We start from the raw sequence: 21,704 nt of genomic DNA, 5'->3' as shown, positions 1-21,704 counted from the left end.
AGTGGCAACACACTGACCGTTGCAAGACGGCTGTTGCGCCGACGTTTCTGGAGAGGTCGAATGTGCCATCTATGCATACATATGGCTTGCAGGCCCGAGCAAAAAGTTCACACACTGCCGGTCAAATCTGATTTCATTTTTCTTAAACCGACAACTCAAATTGCATTTTATATTTGGCCAGATTTTTATGTGATTTTTGTTCTATTCAGTTCTACATTCAGTGCGTCGGAAAGGCAATATATAGGTCTATATTTTATTTTTATTTTATTATTATAATTATTATTTTTACGACAGTTCCCATGATACATATGGCCAGATAAAAAAAATTCTGTTCAGACTGCAGTTGCTTTTCCTAGCACATACACATTGGTTGTCGTACCTTCCAAACAAAATAGATTAATTTACGAAGGTGAATCAGAAAATCTGTTTAAAAATGGATTATATTCAGATAGATTTTCTTCAATATAGAAATAAAAACCGTGTTGCCTCTGCATGTGAATAAGGCCCATGACATGCTAAGGCTCAAGAACATCAATGTCAGTATAAAAACCTTAAGTTAGAACACTGGGGGTTAAGGGTTTGTGCTTTAGGAAGCTCTAGTAATTATGTTCTATAATGACTGGCTTAACTCTACAACACCTTGAATTTCTAGATTTGGAAACCATATTGCACCTGGTCAATGAAGAGCATTGCTGAAACTTACAGGGTTTCTGGGCTTATTCACTTCAAACACTGACCAAGACTGCATCATGTAGAGGTGGGGACTAGACCAGAATGACTCACTCACATACATTACTGCTGCTAAGGTGTACACCTCAGCAAGGCAGGCTACTCTGATATGTGCATGCAGTGGTCAAGAAGGAGTTGAGACACAGTAAAGGACATAAAACACTGAATTTTTCCCCTACAGGAAAGTGTCCACATCACAACTTGCACCATATACCGAAGACAGACTGAGAAAAAGTGTCATCCATACTGTTGCAAAAGAGATTACAAGTTGGTCTGGATATAAGAGATGCCCTATGTGATTTCTGTAAGAAAATTCTCTAAGAGCCCAACTTTCATCTCCATCAAAAGTCACCAACACCTGACTAAATTACAGCTACAGTCTCTCTCATACCCTAGGTATCCACCAAGCCAGTTCAACATCTACAAAGCCACTGTGTGCTTTTCATTACCAATTTATGAGCCACTGGAAGCAGGAAGAAAACTCCATTAAAAAGGGACAGGAAGTAACAAGCTTATGGAAGGAAGCTGGGAGCAAGCCATGAAGCCAGCTAAGATGCTCTTGACCAGAAGTCTTCTCTTTTGTGCCCCTTTTTTTGGCGGCAAAGTTTACTTTAGCTGTAATACAGGGTCACAAGACCTGAATTAACTTCCTGCAATGTGACTGTGATCAATTAAAAAAAAATCAATCCATCACTCATGTGGTTAGCAAATGACACCATGAGAGACCCATTCAACTTAAGCTCATTGACATCTCATGAATTACATTAAAAAGAAACTAGCCAATTATAAGTAAAAAAAAACTCTAGTTTTGCAGCCTATGTTGGACTGGTTTACATTAATGTAATTTTTATTTGTAAGTTCAATGATGAACACACCTCAATGTCATTTACTACCAAATGGGCAGGGCACCAAAGTGACCAAGGTTGAATGAGTTTGCCGAAATGGTGGTTAATGGCTTCAACTACGATCCCTTACAAGACAAAGCAATTAACGTTTAGGACGATGGCTGTAAACGCTGCTCCATTTCCCGATGCAATTTCCTTGTAATTCCTCAATTTGATATGTAAATGAATTATGTTGATGTGGATCTTACTTCTGGTCTTGGATTCAAGGCAATACAAAAACTTGACTCAGGTGGTCGCTTTCTCATCTGGCAGTTTAGATGAGCAATAGGACAAGTTTGTAGTTTAAAATTTCAAGATAAATTACGATACACTTTAATAGCCTGGACAATCTCAATGGAGAACATACTTCATACTGTTATCCTCCACACAGCCACATGTTGACCCCGCATGAAAGCCATGCTTTAGAGGAAAAGCTTGTTAAGAGCCACATCCAAATCGATGTGTTAGGCTATATGCCATCTGATGAGTGAAGGGATTTGTCCTGATAGAGAAAGGGCAAAGTCACACAGGGACAGACGGACAGAATGGGAGGTTGGCTAAAACAGCTCTTTCCTACTCTAGCATTTATCATGAATTTTTACACAGCAAGAAGAGCGCTTTGCAATGTTTGGAAGAGCCTAAATGTAGCTTATGCTGATCATCAAAGAAGTCAGAGACACATAAACAGGGAGACGGTATATAAACTTTGCACTTGTAAGTGTGTGTGTGTGTGTCCTCTCCTCCCAGCGCTATCAAATTTACAAGTATGTTGCAAGATGAATAGGGAATACTGCCTCAGGTGGTCTCTGAAAAGACTAACAAGCTTGTGTCCATCCCAGTTTAGTTTATGTCAGCTACAAGAAATGAGAGATGTGACATTAACAGCAACTACAAGCCTGTCAACCAACCAATAGGAACTTCCCGCAAAGCAACTTCATAGAATATACACCTGAAAGTTGTTTCTGTTAAACATTACACAATAATGTCCATTTGAGACAACATGGTAAAACTCGCCTTGCATGCTTGATGTCTTGTCATTGTTAAACTTCTAAAGTTAAAAAGCTATAGAGAACAAGCCATTTTACAAAATGCCTAATGAAACGCATAAAAGCATTGCCCATCTATTTAAATGAAGAGATTCATTTTCATTTATTTTCCTAGCAAAGAAAGACCCCTTTAAAGTAATTCCACAGTACGTTTACAGTCATTGCAAGATTTTGTACAATGAAGTTAGTCTATTCACATCCCTGTGTCACTCTGCCACAGACACCAAAAGAAATCCAAAAACAGAGCTGGTCACACATAAAAATAAATAGAAACTAAGGGTAGATTAATAAATGCTCAAGCCAGATGTTTGGAAAAAGAGCACAAAAATGCATGAAAACAGTTTAGATGATTTGGTGAAAAGAGATAAAAGATACACTAGGGACATCCAAAAAGATGTCTCAAAAGACAATCTCCTATTATGTATCTTTTTTTATTACAAAAACCTCCAAGACAGAAAGGTGATAGTACAAATTAGTTACAAGTATAGCCTAAATCCAAGATTCACCTAAAATCCAAATGATTCCACCCATTTTTTTTCTTGGAAAAATCTACATGATCCATTAGCAAAACATGAATTCTAACTAACAAAGTGACAATATGGACGTTTAAAACCATTGTTAAAGTTGACACGTATAATGATGCAGTAAGAAGGCTGATCGAGATGGCAACATGCAAAAGAAGAGCAGAAGCAGAAGTGTGTCCATTTTGAACCGGCATTGCTACTTCAGCACCACAGCAGAAACCTTGCAGAAAACGCTATGGAGATGAAGGGTGTAGGCATATCCAGATTTATCCACACACTGGGCTACAGACTTGGGTATATGTGCCACATCCAAATGTATTCTAGAGGTGGATGGAAATAAGATTCGGCCATAAATCTCCCTCCAAGCAACATGCTTGTGAACGTATGAACATTATGAAGAAAATTGTAACGTCACCCTACAATACAGAGATCCTTGGAATAAAGTCGCGGTTTTATTCGCAAAATATGACCTATGGACGGTCGTATGTTGTGTGAAACGGTGAATATATTAACCAAGGCGTTGAAAACCAACAAGATTATCTGTCAAATGTCGATAGCATTCAAGCATTCTGTGCACAAGATTTGCATCCCATGCAACACCGCAGTTTTGCATTAATGTAATTGTGGCCGAACTGATGCTCTTGGATTTTTTTCTTTTTTAAACAACCATTAAATGACGACTGGGTGTCTAAACAAACGTGATGGGCTAACCTGACTCATCAATCTGAGTAATGAAAAACGATAACCAAGAGATGCATTGAAGGTCTCATAATCGAACATGTTCATGGGTGCATGGCTGCAAACGCGGTTCATGCAATGGATTTGACTGATGCTTATTTTGTAGATATATATCACAGAATAAGCGGTTTAATACTCGAAATGGTTCAAACCAGATCAGGAAAGATATATTGCATGGTTTTAATCATTGCAAATCACATCCACTGACAAGCAACCTGGCTGCCATGAGTTGAGCCGCTGCTCTCTGGATGGCACAGGAGGATAACGTTTAAATACCTGCCCGTGGTCTTTTGCATCTGACCCAGTTTACATGAAGTAGCAAGCCGAATATGTCCCCACTCCCTCCCCATTCCCCTGCCCAAAGCCTCGGCCTGTGCATCAGGCATCTTCGGGAACATGGTGTCTTGCGAGGAATAAGGAGGAAACAGGCTGAGCCCTAAAAAGACGATACTAGTGTGTATGCATGTAAAGAAACCAACTGTAGTCTTACCTCAGCTTCGTGTCCAGCTTCCTGAAGCAGCCATTACCAGTATTCCCCCTCTACCGTCCGAACCTCCGCCACACAGGTACCGGGGCGGACCGAAAAAACCGGCAAAACGACCCCCCTCCCCCCGAACCGCCACCCCTTCGGACGGCTTGCTGCGATCGTCTCCCGAAAAAAGACGAAACGCGCAGGCTATCGTCTTGTCGTTGCTCTACAAGCCCTCTTCAGCACATTTGTCTTTCTTTTCACAGTCCCCCAAAAGCACAGATGAGCGCGACAGGAGCGTCTTCAAACCCCCGGCGCGGCCAACCGCCAGTTCGATGAGCAGCAGGACATGCAACCGTGACAACCGCCGCAATATTCCGCCTTGACGTGGTGGTGTGTCCCGTCTGCTCGTTAAGAAAAAAATCGCGGCAGTAACGGTGGTGGTGTGTGAGTCTCGGCGGCTAGCGCTCAGGCTAACCGCGATCACATCGCCCAGCAGCGGCAGTATAGTAGCGGGTCGCTCACGGTGGTGTTGCAGCAGCAGCAGCAGCAGCAGCGAGGGGGTGGAGGGGTGAGAAGAAGAGTGATTAAATGAAAATGGAAAAAGAAAGAAAAACGAATGAACTAAAAACCGGGGTTTCTTCGTCGCACCGCTACAATTAGCGATGTGCATTCGCCAGGGACCCCCCCTCACTGCCCGTTAATCTCGGATCGGCTCCGCGGCTGCTTGTCGCTTAGAGAGGGTCTGCACGGTAAAGCGCGTCCCCGCTACAAAGCGCGCTCGCTTCAGTGTGTGTGCAGTGTTCACAAAATGGCCGCCTAAACAAACCCGACAACGGGCTGCACCCAGCGGCTGTTAGCGTGATTTGCCTCGGCATTTGCCTATGTAGGGGAGAAAGACGATGCTTTTACGGGAACAATAATTTAGAAAACGCGCACTGGAGTGCCTTTTTGGCCCGTTTCAAGCTATTAGAAATTGATAGGTTGATTGGTGCCAAGGCAAATGAACAATGCCGAGGCAGTGGAGATGTGAAGCAGCTTACTTACAGAGCTAATCTGCGACCATAAATGGCTATGGCTAAGAAAACTTTTTTATCTTAATTTAGCTCAATATTTATATATCAGTACAACCGTTGTGGGACAAGACAATGATGTGATGAATTAACGTTATTTGGGAAGTTTCCACGTATATATTTTCGTAGGTTATACTGTATAAGTTAACGTAACTTTAAAAACAGTTTAAACTAGCTTAAGATGGTTTGCTGGTAACACTCTGTCCAGTTCGCATGTTTCCCTCAAACTACCAGCTTAAACCAGCTAACAACAACGAACCTGTTATTTTTTGCAAAATGCGCATCCCTTTGTCACAGTATTTTTGACTTTACAGACGAATAACTTGATGCAAAATTCGTTATCGTCTTCATGAGCTTTAAAAAGCGCAAAAGCATATTACACCACCACTTTTGTCATGTTTCAAAAAACGTAATACGTTGTATTATTCAAGTCACATTAACCGATTATTGACACTAAACAGAAAACATCTCTCTCTCACTCACACACACACACACACACGTGTTAGTGTGTGTGCCTATATATTAAGTCATTTATGTTTTATATCTGTTTCAAAGAGTCGCATCATCAGAATAGTGGGGTGCTCCTTCAGGAAAGCATTATATTATGATAGAGGAGGTCGTGAAGTGGATGTGAAACTGATTAAGTTAACCGGTCTTTTTATACATCCTCCTTTATCACCATTACATGAATTCCTCATTGTTCCAGGCCGAGGGTTAACATTTAAAACGGACTGAATGTGCCAATGGGACAAAAAGACAAGGTCACAATGACCAACTCCCCCCACGCAAGACATTCACCCCAAACATATTTATAGGTGTCTATTGTTCATAACCTTTTAATCACACTGTAGAGCTCTAATATTCACACGTGGGAATTTTTGTGGGAACGTTCAGACTGAACGTGAAAAATGACCCTTATGTCCCCCTCTCTCTCTGCTGTTTCTTCATGTGTGAGACCTGCCGTAGTTTATGACAAAACGCAAAGGTATACATTTAAATTGGATATAAATTAAATGGGCCGCCAGGTCAACCTAGGTTACGAAAATTTAAACATGCAGGAAGTTCGTCATCAAATTCAAGGTGAAAGTTCATAGCGCTACCTTTACCTCTGCATTACATTCCGATCCGACGCCATCTAGTGGTCTACAAAAACAGTGCAGTCAGTTAATTGAAAACTAGATTCAAACTTCTTAGAGGGTCATGAAACCCTAAACCAAAATTTCTGAGAATTTAACAGAGGTGTGTGTGTGTTGAACACCATTGAAGACAATGTTAGCATCTGTTAGATTTAATAGTAGGGGGAAAATGGTTACATTTTAGTTTTTATACGCTATTTTCGTCTTCCGGGTTTAAAATCTTCATTGTAGAGCACTATAGTACTTTGATGACTCATCGGTGTCTCATAATTATTAATGAGACTGAGTTTTTTATCCAATGAGAAGACACTTCTCTTAATTATTCATGACACCACGTGGAACTTTCCAATGACAGACATGTCAAACTATGATATCGCGTAGTAGATGAGAGAGGGGACAAGTATACACTACTGTTCAAAAGTTTGTGCACAGTAAACGTTTGTGAAAGAAACTAATAATTTTATTAAGCAAGGATTGTTCAAAAGTTATAGTAAACATATTTATAATGTTACAAAGAATTATATATATATAAATAAATGCTGTTCTTTTGAGCTTTCTCTTCATCAAAAAAATGATCACGGTTTCAATCACAATTTATTTTAACTGTAACTCTTTTCAATATTGATACGTTTTTTTTTCTTCTTCTTCTTCTTCTGGACCAAATCAGCATATTAGAATGATTTCTGGGGAATCATGTGACATTGAAGACTGAAGTAATGATGCTGAAAATACAAAAAAGTAATATTTTACAATATTAGTTTTACTGTATTTTTGGTCAAATAAAAGCAGCCTAAGTGACGTCTTTTAAAAACATAAAAAATCTTACCCAACCCAAACTTTTGAACAGTAGTGTAGTGACAGAGATGAGAAGCCCTGTATACATATTGTAGAAAACTAATGTAGCATTTTAAGACTGGACAATAATAACACGCACAGGATGCCATATTAATGTATCTTCATACTTTGTTATGGTGCTTATATTGTATTACTGTAGAATTTGTTAATGCATAAACCAGTCCAGATCAGGTTGACACTAACATGGTTAACAGAGTTGTCTAATCCATTGCCAAAGTGTAATAAACTGAAGGTGATGATACACGAGGGAACTTTTTTGAACAATGTTGCAGATTGATGTTGCTTGGGCACTTTCACATTGAGAATGGGCAACAAATGTCTATCTGAATACTTTAGATCGGTCGTGTGCCGTGTCTCACCTGGTTGCCTGTTGATGGCAACATTGCTCAAAAACTTGCCCGTGTATCATCACTTTTAGGTAGGTTTTGTACAAGAAAGCATATAAAGCAACATTTTGTGCTGCTTTACAAAAACACTCAACATTCAATCACTATTCTTCAGTTGTATTTTTTTTAATTTATTCAATGAACTAGACTTTTTCCTGTGCAATATCATGCTTTGACGAGGTATAATGCGTCTTCTCCAGTTCCGCACACCAGTTACCCTGATCATGGTAGCTCCTAAGCACTTTAACACCTGCCACACCAAAACACATCTCCTCCAGCTCTCCCTGCTGGAAGACATGATAATAGCGGTGAAATACGGGCCTCTGGCTTGTGTTGTCCACGGGGACATCAGTGCTACTACTCGTTGCTCCCTTGTTCTTGTCCGCATTCCCTTTTAAGTGCCACGGCACCAGGAGATCTTGGGAAAGGAAAGCTGTGCGGTTAGTGTGGACATGGATTCTGGGTTGTGTCACATTCCCAAAACCGTCCTCTGTGCGTTTCATGTCTGAACTCTTTTTCCTATCATGCTCCTCCGGTTGGTTGGACTTATTTTCTTCAGTTTTAAGCTCCTTGCCATTCTCCATGCTAGTTCCAGTTGTTCTTTCTTTCAGATATTTTGATTTCTGGTTGTTGTATTCCTGCTCCATAGCCCAAACGTAGATCAGAGCTCTTCCTCCCACCTTTAATAACCGGATCAGCTCTCTGACAGCGGCCTGTCTTCTCTCCTAAGAACACAAGCAGTTTGTCCAGCATCATGTCTCACTTAAACAAATTTTTTTTTTTAAATAATTGTACAAAAAATATAAAATGATCCGTTAAAGTGTTTTCCCCCTGAATTAGCGAGGTTGCTCACCTGTGTGGAGAAATGATGAATGACTGCAATGGAGATGCAGGCATCACAGCTGCCACTGCGCAGGGGGACAGACAGCGCATCTGACACGAATCCCTCATGACCTCGTTCAATGCATATCTGCACCAGATTAGCACTGCGGTCGCAGCCCACCTACAGATGGACAGACGATAGAGGCTCCATCACAGTTTTCCATTTTTTAAGGGGTTATAGTGATAGAAATTATCTTAATTGTAAGCAGAGGTGTAAAGTCCAGGGGTCAGAAAGTCCTGCCATATGTTTATTCCACCCATGAAAAGGCTGAAAAACTGTGCTAATTAGCAAATCCAGGTGATCGGAACAAAATACTGAGGAGGACTTTTACTTTCTGAACCTGTACTTTACACCTTTGATTGTAAGTGATAACCATGAGATGTCTGACCATGAGAAGTTTATGTCACTTCCCGGTAAAGTCTGCTGTGTTGTATTACTTACCGACATCACTTCAGGGTTGATCCCCAGGTATTTGCCGTTGCCACATCCGATGTCTGCCAGAACACTACCAGGTGGCAGGGACAGTAGGAAATCTCGCACCTGAGGCCACGGTGAGTGCCGTGTGCTGCTGAAGTGGGAGGAAATCTCTTCATAGACCTGATGGACATACTGTGACTCCAAACGACAGGCATCGCCTTCAGCAACAGGCACAGTGGGTGGAGAGGGCAGCCGCTGGCTATCGCAGGCAGATGGATAGGCTACAACAAGAAATAAACAGATTCTTGTCATTTTTACATCTACAAAAATATACAAATGCAAAGAGACATTCATATGATTTTGATGTATATTCACTATTGAAAAAAATTGGGGCCAGTATATGATTCTTTTTGAAAGACGTCTCTTATGCTCATCAAGGCTGCATTTATTTGATCAAAATACAGTGAAAACAGGAATATTGTGAAATATTATTACGTCACATGATCCTTCAGAAATCAGTCTAATTTTTCAGGGTTCTTTAAAAGAACAGCATTTATTTGAATAAAAAATCTTTTGTCACATTATAAATGTCTTCACTGTCACTTTCGATCGATTTAACCCTCTGGTGCTTCTCATTTAGGGGTCACACCGTACTCCTCCCAGTCAAAAGTGGCCGAACACTTCAAATACAACTTTATTTTCCAGGAACATCAATGTAATATATTTTTGTTCAATTGTTTTTTTATTTGATTAATATTTTGTATTTTGAGGGTATTTTATTGTACTAAGTAATATGTATGCAATAATTATGACCCATTTGTTTCCACAATTTTAACAATCCAATCCAAAAAATAAATCCATACCATTTTTTGAATTTAAAAAAATATATTTTTCAATTAATAATTGATTGCTGTGTGCTTTTTTCTGCATCATGGCTGATTTGTAGATTATATCCAAAAAATTATCTGCATTTTCTTTTCTTTTTTTAAATAATTATATCCTATTAATTTCAATGGCAGTCATTTTTGACCACAAGGAGTACAAGTGTGACTATTTTTTAGGACCATTTAATCTTTTCGAATCATATCCACAATTTTTTTTTTGTGTTCACATAGCAAGTGCCATAAATGTCCCCAAGAGTCATAACATTCAGAAAAAAGTTTTAAAAAAAAGTAAAAATCAAATGTAAATTTTTTTGTAACCTTGCTGTAAGTATTTTATTAAGTAATTTCTTAAAAAAATTATTAAAAAAAATATTTTTCCCCAAACTTTTGAACTGTATTGTATTTAGATAAGAATTTATCTTGCATAAGTAAATACTTCACACGCTCACCACAGTTGCAGGGTGTATGGCGGATTTTTCGGAACGTCAGTGATATCCTGGTACCACGGCGGCTCAGGGTCAGATTACTCAAGTCAGAGGTCATGACCCCTGACCCTCCAGCCTCCAACACTGGTACCACATCAAACTTCCGAGGTGTAATGCTGACATGAAACAAACACAAAACATGTTCATCTCTCCCTAGAACAAAGAATTTATAAGTATATTATGTTATATATTTTGTAAATAAAAAATAATAATCATTAATTAAATAATAATATTATAATAATAAAATACAAGAGCATACAAAAATCAAAGAACATATGGCTGTAGTGTTTGGTCGTTTGCATATTTTTGGGCATTTAGTGTATACAGAGGGTTGATAAAAAATAAAAATAAAAATCCAGTTTCTCACCCGTGAGTCCACAGATAACGGCTCTCTCCTTTCATCACTAGCAGACTTCGCTCCGGCAGCACCACAGCGACAGAACGTCCGTCAGGATGTTTAAAGTCCATTACTGTCTATAGGAAAATCGGAGGAAAGACAGAGGATAGATGTTAAACACAGATATCCATCCATGTAGGAAAATCATGAGGTTCATTTTCCATCTCCATCTTTGTTTTGACAAAGGAAAATCAGATAATCAATAAAGTTGCTGTACCATAACCAATCAATAAGGCTACAAACAGGTCTGGTGTAACAGAACACAATCCCACACTTTATCACACCATAATACTGATGCATGAAAAAAGTGTTGTTAACAAATAAAAGAAAACAATTAAAAAGTAAAAAGTAATAATCCATAATAACTGACATTTTATTGCTTCATTTATTCATACCTTTGCACCAAGACTCAAGGAAAGAATGGTGTCTTCAAATGCAGAGTGAGTGTCCACATGAGGAGGAATTCCTGTAACAGACAATAACATTTACTTCTATAAACAGGCATAAATCTCACCTCAATGCGTCAATACATGAATGTACTACCTTGTCCACTTTGGTATTGGTTTACAGTGAGCTGGTCTGGGAGGACACTTATGTGGCCATCAGCCAAACATCTTTGTAGTAAAGCATCACATTCCGCCGGCAGGCCTGAAATGACAAGTGTCTATTCAATTTTAGATTATCTAGATATGTAAATATATACATACTACCACTCAAAACTTGGAGAATATTAATACTTTTATTCGGCGAGGACGCATTCAATTGATCAAAAGACAATAAAGACAATTATAATGTTGCAAAAGATTTCTATCTCAAATGATTTTCTTTTGAACTTAGTTTAGAATTAAAGAATCCTCAAAAAATGGATCACAGTTTTCACAAATAAATTAAGCAGCACAACTGCTTTAAACCTTGATAATAATAAGTAATATTTCTTGACCAGCAAATTAGAATAAGTTCTGAAGGATCATGTGACACTGAGGATTGGAGTAATGATGCTGAAAATTCAGCTTTGCCATCACAGGACTAAATCTCATTTTAAAATATATTACAATAGAAAACAGTCCTTTTACAGTGTAATTCTATTTCACAAATGACAGTTTTTACTGTATTTTTGATCAAATCAATAAAGACACTGTAAACACTAGTGAACATAAGACACTTCTTTAAAATATAATTGCAAAAATCTTATCAATCCCAAATTTGTTAATTATATCTGCAACTACTTTATTATCATCAAAATGTGGATTTTTTATACTTACCACCTGGTAAAGGCTTGTCTTTGTCCACGTTATTATTATCGTACCGAAATTCATACCCATAATGCTTCACTCTTCTGTGTTTCAAAGCTTTCTGCACTGATATATGAAAATAAAGTGAACATGCTATTATTACTAACATGTTAATACTAACAGGTTTGCCTTCACTAAACTATTATCTAAGGGAATAACTCTGCTATAGATAAATATATGACAAAGATTAAGGAGCGAAGAAACGAGGAAGCATCAATTTGAGTATTGAGAAGCACCCCAAGTATCTCTCACCCGTGACATCATCAGTATGCGGTGTCCAATCAACAGCATGCAGCAGTTGCAGCTCCTCCTCTGGAGACACAAAATCCTCCAACACCAACAGACCAGGAGGTAAAGCACAGGATACACTCCGGTCACCGTCCACTGACAAACAATCAAAGATGAGACGCATTAGAAACACTGTTCAATTTCAAAGCTCACTGAAAATGATGATATGACCTGTGTAACGCACCTTTCTCGACATAGCTTAAATAAAGTGTCACACTTTGCTCCTGACACTGCAGTGCTCGTCCATTGAGATGTGTATATGCATTCTGGCATGCTTCAATTGATGAATATGTTACAAATGCATAAGGTTTCGCTGGAGGGGTGAGGAGCGACTCAACAGTTCCTCCCTCTTTAAGAACCTCCAGCAGCGACTCTCTGCTCACTCCATTCCCCAGACCTCCATTAGACACCACCAGATGCTACAAAACAGACATTCATAAACATTATTGAGAACTTTATTCGTGAACATATTATTGACTGATTTTGTGGGTAATTTATGCAAAGCAATGCATATTTCACCATTTGAGAGGCTTCATCAAGATCACTGTTAATGTGAACATAAAATGGTAAATTATTGACGCTTAATTTACTATGACCTCTTAAGTTAAGCTTAAGTTATTTGGCAGCTTATTTGTGTCCATGTTACATGCAAAGACAAGTAACTAAGACCTTTATTCAATGTGGTTCACTATCATTGTTGGTGACTTGACTGGAGAGCCACAATTCATTTATATCTCATTCATATCATAATTTTACTGCATTCGTTTAAAAGAAGTAGTAACAAACAGCTTATATATGTCTACACTATAAAATTAGTATTCAGAAACATTACATACATAATGACAGGAATCTAGCAGCAGTACATTTAAACTCCTGACTGTCTGAACCGATATCTTTCTGACAATTCGGCAAAAGAAACTTCGTAGGTACCTTTGTGGGATGTGACACTGTGTTTATACCCTCGTGTTTCAGTAATGTGTGACTGGTTTTAATTTGCCTTCGAAGCAGTTTTTTCTCCTCTTTAGATCTTCTGACACTTTTTAAGCTGTCCATGCTGCTCTCCATTGTGCTACCGCATATTTGTTCCCCCGTTCACACGAACTACACCGTTGGTTCCTAGAGGCGTGTGTTCCGGTCTTTTATATGATTTATTGGATTTTGATTTTAGTTTTATCGTTTCCATTCTTCGGCAGTGACATTATGAACACAAAGTAAACGTGAAAATTAATCTGTTTTTACGTTGAAAGATAGAGACGTTTCATTTCCAATTGCTGAGCGAATAGAAAGCCGCATCGAACCAAATAAATATAAATAAGGCCGTCTTCACAGGTTTTTTTATTTATCTAAATGTAGCTTTATCAGGGCGTGGACAATTATCTAAAGCATTTGACCATAGACTGTAATAGCTCGATTTTGGATTTGGACATAAACGGTCAATGTATGTGCTCTTGACATCAACCTCTTATATCATTTTTAAACTTAATTTTTGAGCAATGAACTGAACAAACTGGTAACTTAAAAGTTATTGATTTCGTTGAAAATTTATTTACACTGTCTATGTTCACAAAACTTCTGGACAAGGAAACATCTGGACATTTAATTCAGATTCCTAACAATTTCTTTAAATCACAACTAACTAGACATGCTCACACAGTACCTTGCAGGAAAATAAGTTTGATATACTAATATGATGGTTTCAGAGAAGTCTAGGGCACTTGTCAGATAGGAGAAAACCAGATCGACTAACCTAAACCAGCTAAGGCTGGTTTACAATAACCTTTAATATTAGTTATACAAATTTATCTTAAAATTGGTATAAACCCATATCTAGCCCTTCTATGGCAGCAAAACAAGAGGAAGTTTTGAACTGTTTCAGAGATTTGTGAGGTTACAAGCATAATGCAGAAAATAGGAGATGGAACTAGAAACAATGGTGTTTTCTGTAAACGTTCCACAAATAACAGCCATGGCATTCGATTGTTAAATTTTTTTTTACTAAAAAATATTCAAAGAAACAAAAACAAATGTATGCTTTGGAAAACTCTTGATTTAGTTAACACATTTAGCTTCCAATAATTCTTACAAGCAAAGCACAAACTTCATCTCTCAGTACAGTATATTATATGACAGAGGATGATCATACAAAGGAAAAACGGGAGCAGAGATACTCTCCATAAACAATATGTTGCCTGTGCCATTCGGGTACAGCGGGATACACTCCCATCCAAGCGGAAACAGGAAAATGGTTCAGATATATCAGTCTTTTGTCATCTGCAAACTTTAGGTCCATCTAGTGGCCGAAGCAGTTATTTCAGGAGCAAAGGAGGATGTGAATAGTGATGACATATTTCAAGACCTCATTTCTTCTGCTTGGGTGGTGGTCTGCAAAAAAATAACAATAAAAATGAGCAAAACTGAGCTATACAAAAAACATTTCAGACCACAACTTTAAGTTACACAATTGCTATTCAGGCCTAAAGAAGCTGCTCAAACCAGGAGGCACAATATTGTGCAAAAAAAATTTTTTTTTTTGTCTGAAAGTTCCTATATGGTTCTTTTAGGTTTATGCATCAAGACTCACCTGTAAATTCCCACAACAACTGCATGATCTCTCTCATACGGCTCCAGTGTCAGCTGCTCCTGAGGTTTCATGTTCTCAGAGCTCATCTTCTTAACCTCTGACGCAAACACTGCCTCTGGAGCGGCTGTTGAATCAATGCAGTTAGCCTGATGAAAAGAAAGGAAAAGTTAACAACTAAAGATTTACAGCAGCAAAAACATGATCAATGTCAGCATATTAGCAGCATTACACTACCTTGATGGAAATAACAAAATGGCCTCCATTTTTCAGGAAATTGTGTGCATTGAGGGCGACGATTCTTGTTTGATCAGGCTGAGCAACATCAGCAAAGATGACGTCTACCATACCTTAAAGAAAACAGCAGTGCTTTAATAAACAACCTTGCAATAAGCATTCCCTACTCTTCAAATGTTCACATTACAGGAACTTACCAACAAGCATGCGGTACTTGTGCGGGTGTCGTGCATCTTCAATGATGGGAATAATGTTGGTTCTCTTTTTGGCCACATTCAGCAAGTCTCTGCCTGATCTGTGAGAGAATTCGACAGCGTACACCAACCCCTCCTGTGAAGAGCAAATGAATAAAATTTAGACAATGTCAAACAGGACTTCCAGAAACACTGTCTAACAGTGTCATGTCTGCAAGCCAAACCAACAACGCAAAATTGCTTGAATATGCATTGACTCATTCACACACACACACACACGCACTACTACAGAGCTGGAAATATCTGAACATTTAGATGACTTAAATTAACATTATATTCATACTACATATAAATAAATAACATTAATTTGAACTATTAATCAGTATTAAGTAAAACTATTAAAATAATGTTCTGCGATTGAAACAATGCTAAAATATTTATATAATTACTGAAACTACGACTGAAATGAAGTATTAAAGTATAAATAAAAATAAAGCATTAGAAAAATATCAAAAACTAAAATGACAAACTTTAACTAAAATTAAAACTAAAATAAACAAAAACTAATTCAAAATATGAACTAACACTTTAATGTATATAAATACAATCACAAAATCAAAACTAAATCACTGTAAAGTGTTACTATTGTTTAAGCTAAAATATTTAAAGTTTTTTTTCCTGTTAAAATGACATCCCAGCTAAACATTCGACTATAATAGTTTATAATAGCAACTAATATAACAATACACAGAATTATGCAGAAAACACACACTTGAACTTTAAAGGTTTCAGTGTTTAATTTGCTGATGATGTATGAAGATGTGGAAATTAATATATTATATATTATATAAATAAATAAAAAATGAATTCCACATACCGGTCCAACAATGTCAGAAACGTGGGATACAGTAGTCCCCGATGCGGCTCCTAAGTACATGACCTTTGCTCCCGGCTTGATGTGGATCTGGTCAACACCTCCTAAAATGGCTGCAGCCAGCTTTGACCGGAAAGGATTCCATGCTCTGTACTCAATTTTAGTTTCCCCTTCCTTAAATCAGAAAAAAATAACATGCAATTAATACAATATCTAGAACTACTCCAGTGAACACCAGAGACATGCTACTACAGGCTCACCTCAACATTTATTCTCTTCTCTCCGTACACAGACTCTCCAATCACCATGTTCTTTGTGACCAGGGCATCCTCCTTACCACGGCAGATAAACACCCCTGTCAGAACATTAGCATGTAACAATGTTAGCAACAGCAATTTCAACTCCAAAATGTAGCCGATGATTTCTGCATTTGAGAAAGTCGTGACATTGATGACCCACCTTCATGTCTATGGGGCTCTACGGTCACCCTTTTGCCCCCTCTGAACCCTCCTCGTCCACCTCCACGGCCTCTAGGTGTGCCACGGAAACCCCCTCGTCCACGGAAGCCGCCTTCATCTCCAGGGGACCTGAATCCTTTATCAAACAAGAGATAGAAATGCATCAAAACAAACATGAAAAATACACCGCACATTTTTCTGACATACTAAACTAGAAGACAAAGGGTTTACAAAAAGTGCAGAAACAGTGATATATATATAGTAAGTTTGGAAAGTTTTTGAAAGTCTCTTATGCAGAAAAAAAGTAATATTTTGAAATATTACAATTTAAAATAATGGTTTTCTATTTGAATATACTTTAAAATATAATTTATTTATGTGAGGCAAAGCTGAATTTTAATCAGCCATTACTCCAGTCTTCAGTGTCAATCATTCTAATAAGCTGGTTGATTATTAATGTTGGAAACAGTTGTGCTGCTCAATATTTTTTTAAACCTGTGATTTTTTTTTTTTTTTTTTTAAAGTAAAAAAAAGAACAGCATTTATTCAAAATATAAATCTTTTCTAACAATATAAATCTTTACAACTTTATGACCAATTTAACACATCCTTGCTGTATAAAAGTGATTTCTTTCAAAAAAAATTAAAGAAAGAAATTTCTGGCCCTAAAATTTTGAACGGAAGTGTATATTAGAATCGATTTCTATTTTAAATAAACTCTGAAAGAATCCTGAAAGTAGTCCCACAGCCAGTTTATAAAAAAATATTAAGCAGCACAACTGTTCCCAACATTGATAAATCGGGATATTAAAATGATCTCTGAAGGATCAAGTGACACTGAAGACTGGAGTAATTGCTGATGAAAATTCAGCTTTGCACACATAAATAAATTATATTTTAAAGTACATTCAAATAGAAAACCATTATTTAAATTGTAATTTCACAATATTAATGTTTTTCCTGTATTTTTTACTAAAATAAACGCAGGCTTGATGAGCATAAGAGACTTCTTGCAAAAACATTAAAAATAGTACGCTTCCAAACATTTGACTAGTACTGTATATAGTTAATTAAATACCAAATATTTAATTCAATTTAATTGTTTTTTTTTTAACCAAAAGTATTTTTTGTCAACGTCACCTAACATTTCCATTTCCAACAACACCAGAATTATATATATATATATATATATATATATATATATATATATATATATATATATATATATATATGAAAAAAAATCATTTTCATATTTTGCTTACCGCCACCTCTACCTCCTCGAAATCCTCCTCTTCCACCCCTGTCTCCTCCTCCTCGGCCTCCAAAACCTCCTCTACCTCCGAAGCCGCCTCTACTCCCACCGCCAAAGCCTCCTCTACCTCCACCTCCTCTCGGGCTGAATCCTGTCAAGAGAAATCAAATGTTAATTAATTGAACCAATAACAATAAAACTTTGTTGATGCCAAAACAAGGGACGGCGTAATTCAATGTGTCACTCAGAAAACTTTAATATAAAATCTTTATATTAGGAAAACCTTTAGTTATAAATGCTTTATGACAAAGTTGAGAAAGATATTAAAGATAATTATATTATAAACAAGGGTTGCAACTGGGCCCTGGTTTTTTAAAAAAAACATCCTCAACCACTAGTAACTACATACAAAGTTACATTTCATTCATTGGTAACTTTGGGTTGTGTATAATATTTGATTCTGCTTCAGGTTGTCCACTAAACCAAAACTACTCGCTTTGACTAGTTTATCAACATGGTCTGACAGAGTTCCTCAACAAAGTGTGTAAACTCCACCATTAAAATAAGCCTTGTGCACAATGTCGGGGCAAAATCAAACCTATAAAGAGTACGATATTGATTTAATAATAAAAAACAACGCAACTAAGTAAACTAGACCAGTAATCTTAAAAACAAAAGAATAGTTTCTATAGTTAAGAGCCATGTGGGGCTTCAGCACCGCGTGCGCAGCATGGCTCGTTTGCTCGTACGCGCAAAGTTGTATACTGCAATAAATATAATTGTTTACATTGAAACCACTTTTTATAAGACCACAATCAAATGTTTAACTGTATACTAATAAAATAACCAACAATGTCATTACATTTCATAAATAAAGGAAAAAAGAAAGGGCGATTCGTGCGCAAACACTTTAAGCGTGTGGCTAATTTGGCCGGCATGTTCACGAGCAAAACCAACACATAAACACTTATGTTTTATAGCGCGACCATGGAAACAAACATAAATGCATCAAAAACTAGAAATAGCTTACCTGGTCTCATTTTATCTTACTATATGTAGCTAATCCGGTTTTAATTCTACAAATAGCTGCCGATGATACAATCCCGCAGCTCTTCCTCCAGACTCGTTCAGTTCTGATCAGGTGGTGGCAACATGTGCGTCGAACGTCTTACCCATAATGCACTTGCAAAAAAACGTGGCTCTTGCTCGTTGTTCCGCCATCTAGAGGCAAACTCATAGGGCAAACCATAGATATCATATATAAACGCTAGATGTCTTATGGCGCAGTCACTTCCGGCATCACCGTTCGGCCATCTTATGTCAGTGCTCTGTGCATTAAGGTGAGTGATCAGCATGCACACAAATCCTCATATCTCGCTGAAATATTGACGGATTTACAAACGGTTTGGTTTCTTACAAACGTTATTAACGTGGCTATAATTCCGAATGCTTGAACATGTATGTTATAATTTTTCATATGTATGCAGTGTATGTATGTAGTGTCATAACTACATCTCTGACGTTTATAACAAACCAAACCGTTTGAAAATCGGTAGAAAATTGGGCAAGTTATGGTTATTTAAAAGTATTTGCACCATTAAACGAGTGAGCGAGCGCACTGCCGCAAGATGGCCGCCACGTGCGGACGTCGACCTCCATTGGCCAGCAGCGCGCACGAGACATCTAGCCTTTATATATGATATCTATGGGGCAAACTACAATCATCTTCTTCTTCTTCTTTGTTTTGTTTAATGGCGGGTGGCAACCAGCATTATGGTGCATTACCGCCACCTACTATGTTGGAGTGTGGGCCAGAGTTTTCCTTCCCTTGAAGAAAAAAATAAAATAAAAATAATAATAGTAATAATACAATACTAAAAAAAAAAAAAAAAAAAAAAAATTTCCTTTCCCTAAATTCTATTTATCAATCCAGTTTCTCTCAAATAACAGAATAACTTCCCCACTTCAATATCAAAAACATTTTTTAAACTTAATTCTTCTTGGCCAAACTTTCTACTTTCCTCCCTTAATACTTCCCGCTCTCGATAGAATTTTTGACAGTGAATAATTACATGCTCGACTGACTCCTCTATTTGGCAGTGTTCACACACTCCTGAAGGGTGCTTATTTATTAAATACAAAGTTTTATTAAGCCTAGTATGTCCTACCCTTAGCCTTGTCAAAATGTTCTCCTCTTTATTGTTTCTTCTGGCTATCCTTCCTGTACCCACATTTTGCTGTAATATATAGAGATGTCGCCCTGTGTTTCCTGAATCCCAACTGTTCTGCCACTCCTTAACGATCAAACTACAATCATGCACTGCGTCATTCATGTGATTGGAATGAGCCAACAGTGTAGAAATAAATGGTTATTAGTTTATGAAACACTACACACTTAAAGAAAATTGCCACTGTACTACCACGTGTACCATATAATACCATGTTTGGACAGTATCCTTTTGTAAGTTGCAGTAGGCCAAAATGTAAATATAATGTTTAATGAATATGGTAATCATTCAGCACTATGGCATTATGTATTTCATTAGGAAAGCACTTTCATCAGCTTCTAATTAAATGTGCTAGCTAGAGCTATACATTTGTTTCATATTGTATTGTATAATCAAGTGGCACTAATATGTTTTCATAATTATAAACAAAAGGAACATGTCAGCTATGTCTATAGATTTTAAAACTCAAAGGACTTAATTAACAAGGATTCACTTTATAAAAAGAGATAATGGGGGAAAATACAACAATAACATCAATGGTGGTGACAACTGAAAACTATAACTTGACTGAATGTTGCAAAAAGTATTTTTGGCTGAAACCATTCAGTTGGTTATTGGATCATTATTCAGGAAAAAAGCGCTTGTTTTATGCTCCAAGGTCACTGGGGAAATTTTATTTGAGGAGGGAACTATGTAATGTACTTTGTATTATTCACTATAATTCTGGAATATTGAGTTCTACTGTAAGACACAGAGAGCAGTTAATCTCATTCTTTAAAACTCTTAAAATCTTTTTTTATCTGGAGAATTACCACCAACAATAAGCATGATTGAGAATATTGATTAGAGAATATTGTTTGTAGTCTGTCATGCACATTTACAATGACATCAATAGGACTAGGAAATAGGAATTGCTTTAGTTTCTTATAGGCATTGCATATCATATTACTGGGTCTGTCAGTTGATGAAATACATTAAGATTTCTCTGACTCAACATTAGCACACACTTTCCAAACTATAACTCACACGACATGAGATGAGGAAAGCTTACAGTTTTGTCCAGCTATGACACAAGGATGTTGAGTTCTGCAGGTTAATTTAGTATAAAATGTCTATTTATTAATGCAGATGCAGATTCTCTTTGCAGACCAACCAAAGTAACAAGAAAGAGCTTTTGGTCTATTAGAGCTTTGTGTTAAAGTCACCATGAAATCCAAATGTGACATTTTATTACTGAAATATTGCAGTATTTATTATAAATGATTTTTTATTTATTAATGTTTTCTTTCTCTTGCTCTGATGACGTGTTTTTTGGTGCAATGGAGGGACAACCTGTCACTCACATGAGATCACAGCAATAGCAAACCACAACCATCAAATCAATTCCCAATGAACAA

At 37.3% G+C, this 21,704-nt stretch overlaps 3 protein-coding genes across 5 annotated transcripts in view; all 3 read right to left on the bottom strand.

The window, feature by feature from the left end:
- Positions 1-5,182, bottom strand: part of dyrk1b (dual-specificity tyrosine-(Y)-phosphorylation regulated kinase 1B) — a 40,233-nt gene extending 35,051 nt beyond the window's left edge. For both annotated transcript variants that reach the window (XM_084089660.1, XM_084089661.1), the window contains exon 1: positions 4,412-5,182. The gene's annotated coding sequence lies outside the window, so the exon portion shown is untranslated. The remainder of the gene's footprint in view (positions 1-4,411) is intronic.
- Positions 5,183-6,743: 1,561 nt separating this feature from the next.
- Positions 6,744-13,578, bottom strand: alkbh8 (alkB homolog 8, tRNA methyltransferase). 2 transcript variants are annotated; one of them, XM_084088660.1, is made up of 11 exons: positions 13,417-13,578; positions 12,671-12,905; positions 12,451-12,582; positions 12,169-12,264; positions 11,450-11,554; positions 11,302-11,372; positions 10,877-10,983; positions 10,474-10,625; positions 9,165-9,421; positions 8,694-8,843; positions 6,744-8,565 (listed from the first exon to the last, which is right to left on the bottom strand). In XM_084088660.1, the coding sequence occupies exons 1-11, from the start codon at positions 13,549-13,551 to the stop codon at positions 7,984-7,986; spliced, it is 2,022 nt and encodes a 673-aa protein (XP_083944786.1). In that variant the 5' UTR covers positions 13,552-13,578; the 3' UTR covers positions 6,744-7,983. The 2 variants fall into 2 exon arrangements, with proteins under 2 accessions (XP_083944786.1, XP_083944787.1); XM_084088661.1 differs by lacking the exon at positions 12,169-12,264 and having other exon boundaries at positions 13,417-13,567.
- A 430-nt stretch (positions 13,579-14,008) lies between these two features.
- Positions 14,009-19,250, bottom strand: fbl (fibrillarin). Its single transcript, XM_084088493.1, has 9 exons — positions 19,110-19,250; positions 18,090-18,230; positions 16,829-16,963; positions 16,630-16,724; positions 16,373-16,543; positions 15,499-15,631; positions 15,302-15,414; positions 15,068-15,213; positions 14,009-14,868 (listed from the first exon to the last, which is right to left on the bottom strand). The coding sequence occupies exons 1-9, from the start codon at positions 19,117-19,119 to the stop codon at positions 14,844-14,846; spliced, it is 969 nt and encodes a 322-aa protein (XP_083944619.1). The 5' UTR covers positions 19,120-19,250; the 3' UTR covers positions 14,009-14,843.
- Positions 19,251-21,704: the final 2,454 nt, after the last annotated feature.

The sequence above is a fragment of the Abramis brama genome (genome assembly GCF_963993115.1).
Source record: "Abramis brama genome assembly, chromosome: 17".
NCBI lineage: Eukaryota > Metazoa > Chordata > Actinopteri > Cypriniformes > Leuciscidae > Abramis > Abramis brama.
The sequence above is the reverse complement of the archived record's forward strand: the minus strand, read 5'-3'. Positions and strand labels throughout refer to the sequence as shown.

What these genes read in the sequence shown, in the direction of transcription:
- fbl (XM_084088493.1), bottom strand. An exon ending in AGAAGAGAATAAATGTTGAG is followed by an intron (nt 16,544 to 16,629) that starts GTGAGCCTGTAG and finishes TTCTGATTTAAG; the next exon opens with GAAGGGGAAACTAAAATTGA. An exon ending in GTTGTTGTGGGAATTTACAG is followed by an intron (nt 14,869 to 15,067) that starts GTGAGTCTTGAT and finishes ATTTTTTTGCAG; the next exon opens with ACCACCACCCAAGCAGAAGA.
- alkbh8 (XM_084088660.1), bottom strand. Translation starts at nt 13,551, where the DNA reads ATGGAGAGCAGCATGGACAGCTTAAAAAGTGTCAGAAGATCTAAAGAG. An exon ending in CCAATACCAAAGTGGACAAG is followed by an intron (nt 11,373 to 11,449) that starts GTAGTACATTCA and finishes TGTCTGTTACAG; the next exon opens with GAATTCCTCCTCATGTGGAC. An exon ending in CGTTATCTGTGGACTCACGG is followed by an intron (nt 10,626 to 10,876) that starts GTGAGAAACTGG and finishes GTTTCATGTCAG; the next exon opens with CATTACACCTCGGAAGTTTG.